We start from the raw sequence: 19,988 nt of genomic DNA on the forward strand, positions 1-19,988 counted from the left end.
ATGTATGACAATTTACAAGGGATTGCTATACAAGTGAGCACGTTTGGTATATAAGGGCAAAGCTCATGAAGTACATAATGGCCAATTGTATACAACCGACACGAATGGGCAATAGTGGGGGCTTGGACATTGAAGGGCATGAGGTGCATGTAACTACAACAAGTGAAGCTATGCCTTCAACACCCAAGGCAACCAAAGCATCAAAGATAGGCAAAAGGACTCCCAGAAAGGATGTCCCTTCTCCTAAGAAAAGTTCTCAAAAAAAGTAGCTTTGCCTTAGATTGTAAGCCCTTGTGTATAAGTCATGGAGATGACTGACAAAAATTTGTACATGTATTTTATATTGATAGTACAAAGATCTTTTCTTCAATATCCTTGCATTGTATATTCTTTTCTCTCCTCATTGATATCTGTAAAAAAAAACATGTTACAAATATTTATTAATCAGGAAGTGAAAGTAGATATACATCTAAGTTTTCTTATCTCAGCATTAGAAAAGAAGTCAACAAATATATTGATAGGCATGAACAAAGTAAATTTTCTTAGCCTACTTGAGATACTAGGTTTTAATGCTCTCTGTATTTCAGAAAATATTTTACATCTATAGCCCTCATCACTAGTAGTTGGACTTGGCAAAGACCACTCAAAGCTTGAAAAATCTGGCAAAGGATGGGGGGATATTGATCCCCACTCGTTACATTGCATGGGAACAATATAAGAATGGTCATAGAAGGATATTCCATTCTCTGCAAGCTCTATCTTCTTTCTACCTTTGTATATCTCTTCTCCAATCAAGCCATGTATCACATCAACAATAGACTCGACCGTTGCCATTGCTCAAGATTAGAGAGATAGACATCTACAAGACAAATGAATAAATGTTATAATGGAAAACCTTAAACCAAGTTCAAGAAAAGAAAGACTTTAAGAATAAAATCCTTACAATTTGGTTTATGCATTGGAAGATTTGAAATTTCAGGTTCCAAATATAGCTCTCTATACATAAACACATGTTGCACCAGAACATCTTTTATGCTATTCTTATTTATCCAAGCTTGAAATATCGGATTCTACCCTTCCAAGCAGAGATGAACGAGCTCTCATATCTTTGCATGTTCCCACGTTTTGCTTGTTGCATGGTGATCCGACAGCCTTTGCTAATTATTGTAGGAATCCATCTTCCATCTTTTTGGAATGAGTTAAACACTGATATGGATGTGATTTGGGAGCTTGGACACCTTGTTGAAGGTCAAATTTCTGTCTTTATAGTACACACACACACACACACACACAGGACTAGGCTACCACAAAGGAGGAAAAAACACGAGAGGGACAAAAGAAAGGAGGGAAAAAATATGTGCCAAGCTTTTTACTAATTTGAATTTAGAGTAAACAATTTCATTATCATTAATTTAGACATATCATTAAATAAAAGTGACTAGGATTGTGTATCATTAATGCAAAGAATGTCATAATCACGAATATAAGAGGCTAAAAATAGATATTGATAATACAAATTCGTAATATTATTATATATGTATCTTTTTGTAAAATAATTTTTTGCCTTTTTAAAAATAGAAGTTCCGTTACAGAGGCTTCACTCCTATTGGTCTAGAGAACTCTCTTTCTATCTCCTAAAAGGCATTTTCGAGACCTCAAAACTCCCCTAATGTAAGATATTATTTGGCTATAAAGAATCCTCTCATTTTAAAGTGCCTTTTATACCTTGCTACTTCCAACTTCATTCCTTAGCACTAGGGTGGGTGAATGGACTTGTAAGCAAGAAAGGTGCAAGTGACTTAAAAAGCCGGTTCTAATGCTAGGGAAGCAAGGGCTTATAGGTATTCCTTGCCTTTGATCTGCCCTAAGTACGTATGGGGTTAGGGAAATAGGGTTGGGGGGTTAGAGATGGGGTTGATCAGCCACATCATCAAATATGTCTAACTTGAGACCTCTTAGGTGTGATGTTATAAGAGAGAGAGAGAGAGTGTGTGTGTGTGTGTGTTTTTTGTCCTCTCCTTTTACTTCTGTTTTGTTCTTTTTTCCATATACCATATATAATCATATCAAGATTTCATCCTTGCTTATATGGGATTTAAAGTTAAGGTTGATAAGGATTATATTTTTGGCTCTCAAATGAATTTCATGCACTTGAGTATACATAAGAGGACGACAATCAAGTGGACAATGAATCAGTAAAGCTTAACGATGGTATTATTAGTGAAGAAAAAGCAAGATTACTAAGGGTGATCCTAGTGAAGATCTTTGAGCTGATTGAAGAAGCATTGAGCTACCTTGCTTTGAGAAACTCAACTTTACAGGAGGTGGTTTGTCAAGGTACCTATTGCTTGAAGAATTTGTAGGTTTTGTTGAGTTGATAGGCCTTTATGAGTTTTCCTTGAGTTGCATGATGATAGGGTATTGCAATGGTTGGACTTGCTCGCTAGTAGTTGTGATCGAGGGCTAAAGCAATCGACAAGCCCGTTCATTCATTTTCCTGAGTGCCTTAAAGCTTCATCCATTGCAAAATTGTTACATTTTCTTATAAGCGGATGATACAATAGTTTAGAATTTGAGAGATTTTGCATGGTGTTGCAATCACTAAGAAAGTTACGTGTTATGCATGCAATGTTATGTTTAGTCCTTTTATGGGCTTCTTTACTTTGCATTGGTCAATCAATTGACTCTACATTTTGAGTTAGTCTCAAGTAAGTATGGGGTATCGGATTTGGTCTTTACTTCTAATGCCCAAATCTTCTCTTCATTAGCTCTAAGAATGCTAGTTTGATGAGAGATGATGAGGCACATTTTCCTAGCTACAGGTTCATTGAGGGTCTTTGTGAACTCCTTAGCTATATGCTTGTGTCTACTAAAGATGTGGTCTTGATCCTTCCATAAGACATTCATTGTATCTATTATCTCTACCATGGTTTCATTATCCTCTCTTCTTAGATCCATAATATAATGGCCACATGCAAGTAAGTCATAATGATGTTAATCTTTTGGTAGCACTCAGTTGTAGGAAATCTCAACTTTAAGCTAGATTTTTAAGCATTTTATTTTTTTGATAGTTGGAAATTAATCCTATTAGGTGTTTAGATATAGTTAAGATTATCAAAGTTTGTTATTTATAGTAAGGAATGTGCCAATTAATGGTTCATGTTTATTCTTGTTCTTTTTCCTTTTGGCTTTGTCCTTCATTGTAGTGTTAGCAATAGTCCAGGGTTGCTCCTATTTTGAGTATGCTAGCTCAACCGTCTTTATTGTTACAGTTGATGTTTCCTTCATTATTGTTGCTAGCTTAGACTTCTTGAGTGCTAGTTTCTTGATTTTATCACCTATTATCAGGGGCTATACATTTGGTCGTTTGATAGTCAGATATTGTTTATTCCTTCTCCACTTCTAACTTTGAGGAATCTTTGACATGTTTACTCAAAATTTTGTGTCCCTATTGGTTTTGTTGTAACCATCTTAGAGGTTATAGTGGATCATGGGTCAGGAGACTTTTTTGCTTTTGATTTAGGCATTATCACATTGGGTATTGGAGTGATCATTCTTGGTGTTTTTGCCTTGGTCAGAGGTGGCCAAATGAAGTAGTTTAGTTTGTAATATCCTTGAGTGTGCAATAAGTAATTGAAAACCCAATGTGTTGCCTATTCCATCCTTTAGGATTTCTTCTTTATAGTTGTGTTGCTTCTTTTGTGGTTACTTTTTCTTCTTCCACTACTTATACTGAGATTTAGTGTTCCTGGGCTTTGTATGTCTTTGCTCCTAATTAGGCTTGGCATTTACTTGGGGTAGTGATGTGACTTGATGAACTAGTTTTGATTCATTTGTTGAGCTCTTTATAATGATGCCATAAACTAATTTGTCTTTTTTTTTGCTAAAGCATTTGAACTAGAATTGATTTGTCCTTTCTTGGATCTATTTCTTGGCCTTTGCAACCTATGGGGTTTGGCTTGGAAATGAATATAGTTATAGAGAAGGTCAAGTGTATTATGCTAGCCTTGTAGTCAACTTGATAGCTTGTCTCTATCTTATCCATTCCCAACATCATTTTGACTTTTCATTTGCCTTATAGAAAGTATAGTGGGCCCCCAAAGTGTTAGATTTGAGCATCAATAGTAGGCATGAGATCTAGTTATCCTAGTTTGTTCTAGACATTGTATGGCAATATGTTATACTTTGTATCTTCATTAATTTGTGCGTGCACTAAAAAATCCCTCTTGGAAACTAACCTAATCCTTAGTTGTGTTGGGCATATTATGGGCTCATTTTCATTTGCCTTAAGTGGGTTGTAGTATTCGTAATCACAACTTGCTTAATTTGATGATTATGACTCTTAATTGATGGTTATGAATCCTATTTTGTATTTTGCACTTTTCTTGCTCTTAAGAGATGTTTTTGGATTCTCTATGTGGCATTGAGGTAGTAGAGGTTCAAAGTTCTATGTGGTTGTTTATCCCATGAGTACTCCTAGACATCTTTTGAACATGTCTTTTGTCGCATTCTTGTATTTCTATGGCCCTTTCTTTGGCTTTTGCATTGAATTCTATAGTCCATTGAATCATGCTTTATATGGGACCCCTTCCTATTACTCTAAAAGATTCTGCATTGGCCAAAATTTCCTTTAATGGCCTTCCTTTGTGTATTTGTATTTGCATTTCAATAGCTTTAGAAATCCTTAAAAATCCATGATTATTACAAGCCTTCATTCTAGTTCCCCCTCCCCCCCCCCCCCCCCCCCCTCTCCCTTGTGTGTGTGTGTGTGTGTGTGTGTGTGTAAGTGAGATATACGATAGCTTGATTACATCTTTAGAAGATACTTGAACTTGTTATTTTGAGGCTTCCTATCTAGTATTATTTAATTGGTTATTGAAGGGGATGTGTGCGTGCGTGCGTGTGCGTGCGTGTGTGTGTGTGTGTGTGTTTCCCCTCAAATTGGGCTTAATATATGTAGGTTTTGGGGGTAGAGAGAGAGAGAGAGAGAGAGAGAGAGAGAGAGAGAGTAAAGCTATACATCATCTTCTTCTTCCATCAATAGTAAGGTTTGAGTATAAAATTGTGTGTGAGATTGTGAGACTGCAAGAGAGTGAGAGATCTGGCGAGGGTAAGCACTTCTCCATCTTCTTTCTCTTCGTCTTCTTCTGTATCTTATTCTCCCATTGTTGGTGTGCTTGGTGTGGTGGATGTAAAGGATCAACAATATTGGATTGCGTATCTTGGGCTGTGGAACCAACTTTGAGCCTTCAAGATGTTGGACTACAACTCAAATGTAATGGTAAGATAGGTGAGTTTACTATACCTCGAAGATAGTCTTGTGTTCTTGCTTTCTTGGGATAGAGAGGAGGATACATGGTTTGCCACAGTAGAATGTTGAGAAAACAATGTGAGAGATTATTGCCAAGCTTGTGAGTTGTAGCTTTTAAAAGAATAGAAGTCTATCCAATGTCCCAACTCTTGTGAGTTTTACTGGCAAGCATTGCTAGGACCAAGGATGGTGCAGGTTGCTGAGACTCTCACGCTCCTATCATGTGAAAAATTAAGAGGCTGGAGCGTGATTGGATTGATCGGCCATCCCCACTCACATCTCGCATACTTCAAAATGTGCACAGCTAGGTTAGGAGGAGGATTGGTTTATGGAAGAGGGAACAAAAAGAATAAGAAAGAGAAGATTTTGCAGAATTGTAGGGAAGAAGAAACACAATAGGATAGACAAACACGAAGACCCAAAAAAGAAAAGCTTAAAACGCAAAACTTCACAAAACTCAAAATGTAGAATGTAGATACGCCTCTTTTTTATTTCACACAAGTGTGTGACAGTACTGCAGATCGCAGGTGTTTCTGTAAATCACCACAGAAGACCAATTGTGTGTGTATATGGAAGATGAAAAGATTGCAATACTCACATAACTCAAAAAAGCGCAAGAGAGGAAAAAAGAAAAACGCAAAACATGAGATCAAGCAAACAGCAGGTTGGATCATTTGTGGGTATCCCTCGAAGCAACATCCATCCCTTCGCCATATCTCATTGCACGGCGTCCAATCAGCGATCTCAGAGCCTTCACAAAATTGAAGGACGAAGGACTGCATCCGAGGCAAATACGGTTTTTCTGCCTAAAAAGCAAATAAATGACAATATTAAGGATGTGTCATGCAAGAGCATTCGATACTCTAGTGTTGGGAATCGGGATTTTATTTCACATACAATGTTAAGCCTATGATGATGATCCTTTATTCAAGATGTCCAATTTTGATGGACACTTATTTGCTTTTGACTTGGCTGTAAGTTAGCCACGTGATGTTGTTAGGCATTTGGGCTATCCAATGGGGCGGAATGTAAGAATCAAGCAACAAATGAAGTAGAAACATGAGAAAAAGAAGTGCAATATTAGAAGCCCTTAACTTGGCTATTGCATGTAAAGCCTCGAATGGTTCAATTTATTATTGTGACCTATATGCAATTTTATTTGCAGCACCAAATGTGGACGTGTAAGGATATTGAGGAGTTTGTCTTCAGCAATGGAGCTTATGTGGAAGACGACTCCTACTTGCAAGTCTTTACAACTATGTAAGGTGGCCTTTATATGCATTCCCAAGATACAAGGGTCTTCGTATACTTAATGCTCACTTTCATGTGTTAGTCAAGAGAGCTACATTGTTGGCTACTTTCTTGTAGCAAAAATAACCTTAGGCTATGTTGGCAATCATGTGTTAATATGAAAATTGAAGCATGTGGGCATTGCATTGCAAAACATTGGAAGTGGTATTCAATCCCTTTAAGGGGGAAATTTCTAGCTTGTCCTTAATCTACTTATTTAATAGAAGATGGGAAGCTAGTGTCATCTCACATTGAATGGTCAAGCATGCCACCTTCATAGGGTAACTCTGCAAAAGAAAGTATGCATTTAGAGAACCATCGGCAATTCAAGTGTCCATAAAAAACTATAATTTCACAAATGTGAGAAATAGATACATCGATGACCATGTTGATCAAAAGAATCACATGTTATCCTTTCTGGTTGCATGTTGCAATCATGCACTTGGTAGGCAACAAGCCCATGCAGAGAAAAATCATTGTAGCCTTTTTTGTTGGTGCCCTAAGGTTGAAAACGACAAGATGGTGGATTGGAGTCTAAAATATAGTACCCCAAGATGTCATGTCTCTTTGAAACAAATGTCCATGAAGGTATACATCAAATTGTTTATCTCCACGTTGGACTGATATGCATAGCATGGCAATGCTTTAAGGCTCTTGGATAATTCAAATCTATGTAAAATTTGAAAAAAAAAATCTAGTGAAAATCACACATACAATTTGGAAAAACGAATTGCTTGTTGGAGATGCATCATTTGAGTATTTCCCATGGGATAAACATTTATGAGAGACGTCTCCTCTTGTTATCCTTCCTTACATGCAAAACTTTGGTCTTTAAATGTATACTTGGACTTTTTCAACATTTGCATGCCTCATTTCCAACTCAAAGATTTTAAAAGTTCTTTTGATTGTTTGGGAGGTTTTCTAGAGCGATCTCTAAACATTCCCTCGTTATTTTGTTGGGTCGGATATTGGGCTTTGTGCAATACTCATACTCAAAAAACTAAAAATACTTTTGTGGATAATTGCTCATTTTAGCATTTCACAACAGCAACCATCACATGATTGATGCCATATCGGTGATTTGCATGCTTCTATCTTGGATGTGCTTTACAACAATTTCTAAAAGCATTCAATAGACTTTATAATGAAGCCCATTTTCTTGTACATTTTTTCTTTTTGAGCAATGAACAATGGTTTCACTCCAAAAGAAAAAAAGTGTGCACTAGTGAGTCACAAGTATACGTGTATTTTCATGAGCAAATGATATGCTTTGATGCATCTAACCCCTCCCCAAAGTGGCAAATTCATGTAGTTGTGAAGTAGGCATCAAACCAAACACCGATTAACCCTACATTGGAGCCTCCGAAGCTTATTTCCTGGTCATTTTCCCTATGAATGATCAAAGGGATATGTTATGCCATGATAAGTGCAAAACGTAGGCCACTTGACTATTAAGTAGCAGCTGTCTATGTTAATTTTTCTGGAGTCTTCAAAAGAACACTAGTTTGCAGCTGTAGGAGAAGTCTTCCTACAAAGAAGGTATGTCTCTATTGCCAAGGTGGTAGATTAACAATCATACAAATGAAGTTCTGCATATAATAACTTGGCTAGTAAAACAAGAGAATAGAAAGGGCTTGGCATTAATAAATTGCACAGCAAGTAAAAGTACCTCCTATGTCATGGTCTGGTAAAGTATTTTTCCAACAAGTCGCTTGCTTGAGTGAGAAGAATTACCCATGCTTCTTGTCTTTGATATTATCTTGTTCAGGGCCTCAGATCTGCAAAGAGTCTTTATTTAGACAACACTCTAGGCTACTTAGAAATCTCATTAATCTGCAGTCCGCCTTCAAAGATCCACCTATAACTTCAATCATGAGTCCTTCAAAGATCCATCCTTTATCTGGACAAGACTCTAGGCTGCTCAGGTTACTTAAAATCTCCTGATCATGCATTCTTCAAAGATCCACCACCAGTTTCTTTAGAGGATCTTTGCAGCAGTCTCCGTATGACTCTCTCGCCTTCCATTACATCAATCAGGAGAAATATGATGTTTTTTACCACAGCTTCACTATTTTGTGGCCTACCACACTTATTTTCATTGATATAATTCAGATCAATGATTTTACGAAAACAAAAAATTTGTATGCTCCCTTGAACAAGGAAAGTGTTATTGTACATGATATGTCACAAATGACTAAAAATTATGCAAATCAGCTGATAATTTCAACAAAACTTTGGTAACATCTACGTTTGTCCCACATGACATTGTTCGCATAAGTTGCAGGTATGAAACAGAATTGAACCATCAATGCTAACTGCCAGTATGCCATCCACCTGCACACTCTTGAACAAATTATACGTGTTTTTAAAGGAATAATTGCTCTGCATGGCATTGAGCAAAATATATGTGCTTTTCAGAAATAATGTAACCCTTGAAAATCAGTGAGCTTTATCTATTTTTAAAGCCCTGAATCTGCTATAGAATTCTTTGAACCATTTTGGCAACTTATATTTATTGCTACAGGAATTCTAATTGAACAATGAGAGATGAATAGATGGATTCCAGATTTTCAATACACAAGATATGGTACAAAGGGCAGATTGGATTCCCAAACTGCTCGTGTGAAGAGGAAAATTTGCATTTCTTCTGTGCAGAGATCTTCTGAGTTTAAAATGCTCATGGTACAGCACTCCAGATCAAATGCTGTATGCCACTAGAAACTTCCAGCAGTGAGCATACCAGCGGCCTTTAAAAAGCCCCTCTGCAATTCACCCACCTCATGAGGCAAAGCCATCCCCAGATTCAACCAACCTCGGAAGTTGGTGACACAGTTTCAGATCCTTTACGTTTATGTTTAAGCTCTGTCTCTCTGATAATTTGTACATCAGAAGGCCAGATTCTTTGCGCCACAACTTTGACACAAAATCGAGGCAGTAGAGATAGAACAACAATCAAGATAATATCATACCAGTAACTGAATGAAGTTACCATCTTATACACGACCCTGTGAAGTAAAATCAGAGTGTTAGCATAATTGGGCAAACTACCTTATTTACATCCATTAGTGGGATTTCCCTCTCCCTTTTCCCTTTCTCGCACCCTCCCACTTCTTCCCTTTCCAACCTCTTCTCTCCACCCCACCCCTCCACTCCCTTGCTCCCCATCACATGCAAGAGACCATGAAGAATACAGACAAGAAAGGAACTTAGTAAGATCTTTCAAGTCTGTGTATGAGGCTAAAAGCATGCAGAACATGTTAACACTGAATTCATACATCCATATGCAGAGTATGTAGTAATTACTTTCATTCATTTTAGAAGACTTTAAGGATAATGGAAACAAAGCAAAACAAAGAAGAAATGGGAAAGATCTGGGTAAGGCAAAATGTCAGCCAGGTGATAATCACAGAAGTACACATACCTCCTTGTAAACAATGAACCAAAGTAACCCATCTGTCTCTTAACTTCACAATCAACATCTGTTTGGAAAGCTTACCTGCAGGCATCACAACTGTCTCTGACATCTAAAACCAACATCCACAGAGGCTACTTTCAGCTATGACAACTTTGTTTGACCCCATGTGGTCACTTCTTGTATCATGAAGGTGAAAAAATGGGACCTGAATATCTCATAGTCTGAGAAATCAAGTTTATCTTCCTCTACACAATCCACTGGTGTAGGAATGTAGAGGTTCCCTTGAGAGAAAATTCATATTTCAAAAGATACAAAGAGCACCCACAATAGGCAGGTCTACAGGTGTAAAAGATGAAAAGTAAGATTGATAAGGGGCTTTTTTCAGACCAATGAGGGCCTCTTGTTGTTTCAATATCTATGAGCCTCAATAATTACATATTGTAACATTTTTTGTAACATGTGTAAGGAATATTTGAAGGTGGTTTTTAGGTCATTTTGGATGCATGGAAAAAGCTAAACAATGATTCACTTTTCGGTGGACATGAGAATATTTTCCATCTTTGAGCTCGATTTCTAGCCAAACAGAGCGGAAATTGGCTGAGGGCTGTCTCGTGGTGATTGAAGAGAACATTTCGTCCTTGTACAGACACCTTTCGCATCGTAGACCTTGATTGTTGTGATGTGATTCTTGCTATGCCCTTCAATCATAAGGTAAACTTATGAACAAAAGCAAGAAGTACAAAACCCAAGCTGGAATAAATATCACCATACCTAAGGTAAGCTATATGCAAGTATCTAGAGCAATTAAAGATAGTGCTCAATATTGTTTGCTTTATGTTGATGATATGAATGTCAAAACGAAGAGCAATTTAAACCCTTGGAAAAGTATAGAGATTGTTTTTTGGAATCTTCCTTATCAACTTCCTCCACAAAGGCCAAAAGACCACCATATAGATGTTCTTTCGAGCAACTCTCCATCTAACATGGCATCATACTCTGTGAGCCACCCTTGGTAAGAAAAAATCAGAAAGTATGTCTTTCAAGGCAACTCTCCACCTAATATAGCATCATAGTACATACTATACAAGCAACCCTCAGCAAGAAACAATCAGAAAGCGAGTGAACATGGGCTAATTAGGCCAAGTAGCTCACTATTTTATTCACTAATTCTTCTTGTTTGAAAGAAGGATGGCACATGTAGGATCTACATTGATTATTGAGCCCAACAAAATGGTGGCAATCAAGAATGGACAAGAAGCTAAAAAGCATTGCCAGAAATGAAACCTGAAACTTGGTTGAGCATCTCGGCCGCAAGGTCATTGGGACCAAATGGATATTTCACACTAAACTATAAGCTGATGGAACTTTAGATCAATACAAGACTTGCCTTATAGTACAAGGGTCTCCACAAAAACAAGCCATATTATGAAGAAAACCTTTGCACTGACTATGCACTTTACATCTTTTTGTATGATACTTGCACCAACCTTGTTAATCTACAAAAGGTGCATTAACATTAATACCCTCATTAGCTCATTTTAAACAGCCCCAAAACTCAAAATCCCATAAAGTTAGTGTTTGTGTCCCATGCGCAAGCCCACAAACTTTCGTTGGTTCCTCTGTTAGAATTTGTCAGTTTTGGGCAATACCCAATCTAATTTGTGTGGTGTAGACACTTATTAAAATGTCAATGTAGGGTGTATATACAGTGTCATAGGACATTAAAGTAGTGACAATAGGCTCTAGAGTAAATAACCATAACTCTAGTTAGTTGGTGGAAGGCTAGTCAAGTCAACCTTTGACCTAAACGTCAGTTGTACTTTCAACCATCTTTTCAATTCAGCAAGTACACTCTACTCTTTTGCTTCAGCTCACATACTAAAATTGTTTCTTTTTCTCTCTCCTCCATAGCTGGTGCCATTTCTCACGGTTGGTATCAGAGCAGCTTCTATACACGGATTTCAAATAGCCATCGTCAACTGATGCCACTCCGCCAAGGTCTTGTTGCCACGAGCTCTTAGCCCAAGTGAAAAAGTCAACCACTATCTACCAAGGACAGGAGGAAAAGTTGCTTCAGCTCCATTACCAACAGATTTATGGCTCCAGCCACATGTCCAACAACGCAGCCACCACCCACGATGCCTTTGTTCAACAACCTCACCAGCTCAGCCAGCTACTACTCTGCTAGCAGCTTTGCCCAAACCTATGTGCCCTGCCACATCTGTAGCTCTGTTCACAAGTGCACTAAAACCAACCTTCCTTGGAAAGGGTGTGACCTGATTAAGCACTTAATTACAATAATAATTTAATAAACAAATTCACAAAGCTGAAAAATACAAACTTCACCATACAATCTTGGACATTGGACACCCTATTGGTCCCAAAGTTGGTGCCCCTTGTGGTATTTCCTTATCATATATTGCAATTGGATGGAGTACAACCGAGATTCTTTAATCTCTGCTGATCCAAATGCCTCTTGCTATCATAAATGATCAGCAATCCTTTTGATCAATTTACCCCTTGAATTTCGCCCAGGACTTGTCTTAATTTGAACCTTGGCTGGCCAAATGCTGCCCCAATCAATTGGGATGGACTGGCATCTAAAATCTCTGACAATTCCTCGAATTCCAGCTACTGATTTCAGTCTTCAATGCCTTTGATTGCTACCACCAATCCCAAGTGGCCGCTAAACCCTAAGTTCTACTATGAACTAGGATTTACAGTAGAAATTCCTTTGTTGTCCACCAAATCAGGCTGAGATTTGCTCCAAATGGCTGAGAATGGCTAAGAATATTGGAGCATAGGTTGGAGAAGGTGAGAGAATGCTGTAGAGGGAGAAATTTCATAGTTTCTTCACAATAAACCCTAAAAAATGGCTAGTGCCCTATTCAAATCAGTCCCAAGCTGTCACTTGCTGCCCAAAAGGCCAAAAATAACTGTCGCCAACTGCTCGAGAGGTCACTAATGCTGTCACCTACCTCCAAGAAGGTGTTTGCTGCTATCGCCTAAGAAGGTTCTCCACAGCTGGGAAAACTGATTACCAGCCTCTTCTTCCTCTCCCCTTGTAAATAAGACTTTACCAGCCCCAAACACCCTTCTCCCCTCTTGCATGGGAATTTTTGTCAAATTGCAACCTTCCTTTTTCATTTTCCAGCAATTTCAGCCATTTAATTAATGCGAGGCCATTTGCAACCCCAAGTAGTCCCAAGCCTTCACTGACCCACAGACAAGTATTAAATAATTAATTATTGCCTAATCCCTAGTGTCACCACTTACACTTATAGGCCAATTAATTATCATAGGACCAAATTGACAACATTCACCTAGAACCCGAGTGACATAACTTGTTACAACTTTTATCTTTGGCTCCCACTCTTTCCTCGAGGTCCTGCTTGTTACACAACACTAGTGCATCTCAACATTGCACATTAGATTATTAAACTAATCTAGCATAGGCAAAGCATCCAAAAATTTTACATCCCCGTGACATATGCCACCCGTTTCGGACTGAAAAGTATAAATTTCCTCAATTACTTAAAATTTTTGAGAAGAAATTTTGGGGCTTTTGGCCTACACGCATTCCAAGACAAGGAACGGGTGTTACCGCAGCATTATATTCTTGTGTATGTCAGATTTCAAGGTACAGCTGTGTGCTTCTGTTCTAAGCAGTTTGGACATGCTTTTCAAGGCATTTGTAGGCAAATGTTACTTTGAGACAGTTTTGGATAGTCTAGTGATTGCATAATCTATCTCGTGTTAGGATCTCAATACTCGTGTGAGTACATTTTGCACTTCAATTTGGAAGTGTTTGGTTGCAATTTGTGCATTAATTGTAGCAATGTCAAATCACCAAACCCGAGATCATAGCAACATTTTGGGAGTTCTCACTCAGGAGGAAAAGTTAGATGGCACCAACTATCCTTGATGCAGTTTATGGTGCGCCATCATCTCGTTGCAAAGGATCTCCGGAATTATGTTACATGTGATTTTATCGAGACCAGGTGAGCTTGCTCTCAAACACCTCAGCATGGTACTAGAGGACAACTAGTTGGTCCTATTACTCTAGTTGCTGCCCTTGCTCCTCCTACAATAGATCAAAAAAGACAGGACTCGGAAGATACACTCTCTTTGTCACAATACTTGTCAGTTAAGAGAGCCATCATACCTCATATACGGTCATGCAAGATCCCTAAAGTCACAGGGGATATTTTGAAGTGCATGTTTGCAACTCGTAATGAAGCCAAAATCTCCTACTTATGGAGAAAATTGGCTAACGAACATATGGATGAGGGTGACAGCATGACTGATCACCTCACACACTTGAAGGATATCCATGAATAGCTGCTAAACACTGATAAGATTAATGTGGATGCAGAAAAGGTGAATGTCAATCTAAACTCACTCCTTAAGCCTTATCTTGGTTTCCACACCTCGCTCAATTTATCTCTTCTTTGTTTATTTTGTGGTAGTGGTGGTGGTTGTGGTGGTGTGTGGCTCTGGCTGTGGCTATGGGTGTGGATGTGGGTCTGTGGGTGTGTGTGAGGTCAAGACATGTTGTCATACTCTCTAAATACAAGGGCAAGGGCAAAGTGAAGCAATTTGTAGAAATTAGCAAAAGGCTGATTTGGGATAGTGAACGAACAAGGCTGCCCATGAGACAAAGAAGACAAAGAAAAAGGGGAAATGCCACTACTACAAGAAACCCAATCATTATATTCATAAAAATAGGATGGAATTGGCCAAAGAAAAGAAGAAAGACGTTGATTCATCTGTCCAAGACACACCAACTAGCAAATCTTCTAATGGTGATACTACACCCAATTTTGCGGAGGAGGATTATGCATTTTCAACATGCAGTTTTGATTCTTCGATGGTTGATTCAACATTTAATGCTACTGAAACACAGCATACATGGTATTTTGGCAATGGAGCATCTAGGCATATCACTTCCAAGAAGTGTCTCTTTACATATTTGCATTAAGCCCCTGTAGAGAAGTGTGTTAAATTGCAAAGAGCAGCAATTATGATGTATGTGGCATCGGGTTAGTCTTGATTACTGCTGCAAATGGTTCAAATTTTATGGTTCTCAATGTTTTCTTTGTGTATGGTGTGACAAAGAATCTTTTGTCTATATCTCCTATCATTACTAAAAGGAAAAATCGAACACTTGTGGAAATGACTTGTATGCTTAAGAGCAAAGAGTTGTCATGCAAGTTTTGGCTTGAGGGGCCTTCTGTGTGCAAATCATATCTTAAATTGTGCACCCACAAAAGCACTCGAGATGATCCCACCATTTGAGACTTGGCATGGAAAGAAACCCAAAGTTGATTACTTTCCGGTGTTTGGATGCATAGCCTACACACATGTCCCGAAGAAGCTTCATGGAAAGCTCGATGACAAAGCAATAAAATGTATTTTTGTTAACTACAGTTTGAAGAGCAAAGGCTATCGTTTGTATGATCCACGCACAAAGAAAGTATTTGTCAGTCAAGATGTTATCTTCATTGAAAATGCAACATTTTCACATGATCAGTTTGAGATGCCAGCCACCTATGACATAGGTGATGTATTTGAGGGTCTTTACTACTTTCTTTGAGGTCCAAGCTTGTTGTAAATGGCCAAATAGACTTATTTCAGCAAGTTGTTGCTACACCAATCCCGAACAATAAGCACTTGATCTTGGATTGCTTCATGCAATGGAAGATGTAGTATAGCATGAAAGGGCTGTTGTAAATGAAGCTTAAAAAGTCCCTAGATGGTTGTTACAAACTCTCTAGGAGAGTAGATTGGATGCTCCCTTACCTAAAGAACTAGAAGGGTTGCCAAACATGCAATACATAATGCAAGGAAAGGGGGGGGGGGGGGGGGGGTGGGTTTTAAGGGGGCGCACACATTTTGCTAATTTTACGAAAGTAGATGATATTTGTGATAAGAATGTGTTCATGAGCTCACTGTTAGATGATGATGGCCCTACTTCCTTGGACAAAGCCTAGCAAGATGTACGTTGGATGCAAGCCATGTAAGAAGAGTTAGACTCTATTGCCACTTACTCTACATGGGATCTTGTTGATTTGCCACTTGGTAAAAAGGCTATTGGCACAAACAAGATAGATTTTTAAACTCAAACATAAGGATGATGGCACTATTGATAGGTACAAGGCACCAACCTCAACATTCCACATGGGTATACTTTCTAAATGCCAAATCTAAAGCCTTTCCATGTTTTCTCTACATTGATGTGATTAGTGCAAAATCAAAAGAGTGTCCGTATTGAGACACTAAGAAGTGATAATGGTAGTGAGTATTGTCATGAACATGGTACGCTCAATGTTATTCCCAACAACGCTCCCTAAGCACTAATGGTTCATGGCTATTAACAATTTGATCTACATCCTCAACCAATGCCTAATTGTGGTGATTCCTCATAAGACCCCCTTCATGGCATTACACAACATTCAACCTATAATTTATCAACTTCAAGTCTATGGGAACCATACACCCACATATATATGTTGAGCTAAAATATGCATTACTTGCTGATTAGCCTCTTAAACAGCCCCAAAACACACTAAAAATGCTCTTTTAGAGTAAAACCCTAAAACGGGGAGCGGTTTGAGAGAGTTCAATGGAAACCCTAAAACGGGGAGCAATACGAGAAAGTTTAGTGGAAACCCTAATTTTTGGGGCGCCCTTCCACATCTATAAATAGACAGGATGCCCCCATTCAGCCATCATCCTTGTTTGCAGATTACACCAGCCCCACACCCTCTGCTGCTGTTAGCGCCCAATTTCCAGCCTACAGCCCGCTTCCATCTGTTGTCCAGCCATCATCGACTACAACCACATCATCTTCAGCCTGTCCATTGCTGTAGGCGACAGCTCTCAGCTGTTGGCGACTGCTCCAAACTGTCCCAGACTGCTGTTCAGCCTATTGTCCATCATCTCTAGGGTCAGCCAGCCTACATTTTCAACATTGCAGACCCTGACACTCTCAGACACTGTTTCAGCCTGCTATTTACAATAGACTGTCCACAGTTTCCAGCCCCCGATCGGTGGTACACTGCTGCGTTTACCAATTTCCAGTCTCCCGACTACTGCATTTTGGTGACCAGCCTACTTCCATTCACTATTCAGCACTCCTACACTCCGACTGGTGGTCACAAACTTGGGATCCGTCTTCGGTGGACGTCACACTCCGACATTGCTCTGCCCTTGAGCACACTGTACACTCTTACATTCATTTACAGCATTCATTCACTTCAGAGTTGTCTTCTCTCTCTCCCTTCTTCTGTTTGTGTTTGAGTTTTTGTGTTTGAGTTTTGAGTTTTGTGTTTAGGGTTTGAGTTTTGAGTTTTGCGTTTAGGGTTTGAGTTTTGCCTTCTGTGTCTGTGTCTGTGTCTTTGTGTTTCTGTCGTGGTCGTACACTCTGCGTGTCCTCAGTACAAACCCTAGAAGTCCTCTTAACAATATATTCCTCATGATAAGACGAGTAAGCTCGTGCCCAAATCAAAGCTCTTGATTTTTATAAGGTTACTCTTCCAAAGTTAAGGCATATTGGTATTCGTCCAACGAACAATCTAGCTTTGAGAAGCTTAAGCAGAGTTTGGTAACCGCCCCTATCCTAAGACTACCCGACCTCAGCAAAGAATTCGAAGTCATAGTTGACGCAAGCTCTTTTGCTTTGGGTTGTGTGCTTATGCAAGAAGGACATCCAATAACCTATGCTTCAAGAAAGAAACTATGCCACACATGATCTAGAATTACATGTTGTAATTCATGCCTTTAAACTATGGAGACATTATCTACTTTGATAATAGATTTTCTCTAGTCACTGATCATAAGAGCCTAAATTTGATTTTTACTCAACCCAATCTCAATATGAGACAACGCCGATGGATTGAGACCTTGCAAGAATTTGACTTTGAAATCAAGTATAGACTAGGCAAGGAGAATGTGATTGCAGATGCCCTAAGCCCTAATCAAATCATATCCTACAAAAAACAGATGTTGCATTTGACACGAGAGACATCATGCGACCTCCTATACCAACAGAGACCTCTAATCCTAATCCTCAACCTACACTTTCTAGATACTGTCATCTAAGCCTCGCCTTCGCCTTGCTCCTAACCCACCTACAATTGTAGTCTTTGACTCCGAAGCCCCCTCCCATACTAGGAAAACATTACCTCACTGATACCAGTAGACAATGTGCGATTTGGAGATTCTTCCATCAAATACATGCCCAAAGCATCCTAGAACATTTGCTAGGCTCACGCATACAACATTATCTGCATCTATCCTTATGACGAATTACATAGCGCACTCTTGAGTTGAGCAATTGATAGAAGGTTCTAAAGCATCCCCAATGGCAAGATGTGTCAATATGAGAAATGATATGAATGGTTTAATTAAGCCTCATAAGGTTTTCTAATTAAAATAAACTTTAATTATGGTACCCCTAGCTCTTTGCATAGTGACCATTGCATTGCCAGTGAAAGGATTTGACACTTGGCATGCACTAGACAAGTATACAAGCTATATGATGCAAGAGCAAGACAAAAGTAACAAGGTGCAATGTGAAACAAAATCAAAAGTTTACACCTTAGAAATAAGTTATACTGAAAGTTTCACCCAGTAAGCAACTCACTTAGGGCACCTCAGTCATAAAGCAAGCCGTGAGCTTAAGTTTTTGTCCAATGAGCATCTAACTTATAATTAATGACTAACTTATTAAAAAGCCCTTAATCAAAAATAATATTTGATTAAGAAGCAACCAATTACTCATTTGGAAAGCTTACTTTGGCTATTTGGGGCCCGTCCTCTCATTTTTTAGCAATCCATAGTAATAGGGGCGTGAAAATATGCTAGGGTTTGCATTGAGGAAACACAGCATGTATAATGAAACCAGCCTTTTTTCTTGAAAAGGGCTAAAATTCCTTATTTAACCACTTAACTATAGCAATCAACATTATAATATAACTTGAAATGCACAAATTACCTTAATAGTCTCGAACATTGGACACCCTATTGGCCCCAAAACTGGGGCCCTTTCGGTATTTCTTTAACTTAATTGCTAATGAAATGAGTACAATCTGAGATTCACAATCTCCTTTATTGTTTTAAAAAGCCTCTTTGCTGTAGCAATAATCAATTCAGGCTAATTGCCCCTTGATTTTTCATCCAGGACTTGCATAAATAGAACCACCAATTGACCAAATGCTGGCCCAAATTACAATGAATGGGCCAGCATCCGAATTCCTTGACAATTACACAAATTTCAAGTGTTGAATTCAGTGTACAATGCCTTCACCCATTGGAACAAATCCCAAGATGGCCGTCGAACCCTAATTTCTACAAAAATTTAGGATTTACAACAGAGAAATGTTTGTTGTCAACCAAATTTGGTTGAGATTGCAACGTGTCCGCTTGATCACTTGTGGGACACGTCTTAGCAGCCCATCGGGAGGGGAGTCTAGAAAGCACCACCTGGCACTCGCAAGGAATGTCACACGGTTTGCGATCTAGGTATTCCGGAGTCTGCCCCGAAGCGGAAGTATCCGGCCATTCCCACTTAGGACCGACCTGAAGTCAGGGTTTCTTTCCTATCAGCCAAGTCTCTAGAAAGTAGCTAGCGTCGAGCTCCAAATGACCCACTTTGAGTAGGAACAACAGAGTCGAAGCAGATTTATGCTGCACTTGGTTCATAGAGAATGGGAAATGAGAGGGATGCGAAGCTCAACCTCTCTGCCCATAAGGCATAGTCCCATTCCGCTCCCCTAAAACAGCATAAATCGGGATTCTAACTCAATTGACTCTAGGTCTTCACAGTTTCGTTATTACGTCTTTTGAGAAAAGTTCCCAGCTAACCGGAACCATCCTTCCGTAAGACGGACCCAAGTCACGTCCACCGCACTTTCCTCGATAGCTTTAGTTGTCTAATTAGGTCCTACCACATTTATGTGCGACATTTAA

The 19,988-nt window shown here is 39.0% G+C and overlaps 1 protein-coding gene across 2 annotated transcripts in view; it reads right to left on the minus strand.

The window, feature by feature from the left end:
• Nucleotides 1–8,629: 8,629 nt before the first annotated feature.
• The window catches only part of LOC148017048 (phospholipid-transporting ATPase 1-like), a 64,584-nt gene continuing 53,225 nt past the window's right edge, over nt 8,630–19,988 (minus strand). Inside the window, exon 7 of one of the 2 annotated variants that reach the window (XM_087663417.1) lies at nt 8,630–9,606. In XM_087663417.1, the coding sequence (XP_087519543.1) occupies nt 9,405–9,606 (202 nt within the window). In that variant the 3' untranslated portion in view covers nt 8,630–9,404. Of the gene's footprint in view, nt 9,607–9,765; nt 10,715–19,988 lie in introns of those variants that run through there. The other variant, XM_087663418.1, reaches the window with a different exon arrangement.

The sequence above is a fragment of the Lygodium microphyllum genome, chromosome 22 (genome assembly GCF_053477565.2).
Source record: "Lygodium microphyllum isolate KBCC chromosome 22, Lygodium_microphyllum_v1.1.10, whole genome shotgun sequence".
NCBI classification, from domain to species: domain Eukaryota; kingdom Viridiplantae; phylum Streptophyta; class Polypodiopsida; order Schizaeales; family Lygodiaceae; genus Lygodium; species Lygodium microphyllum.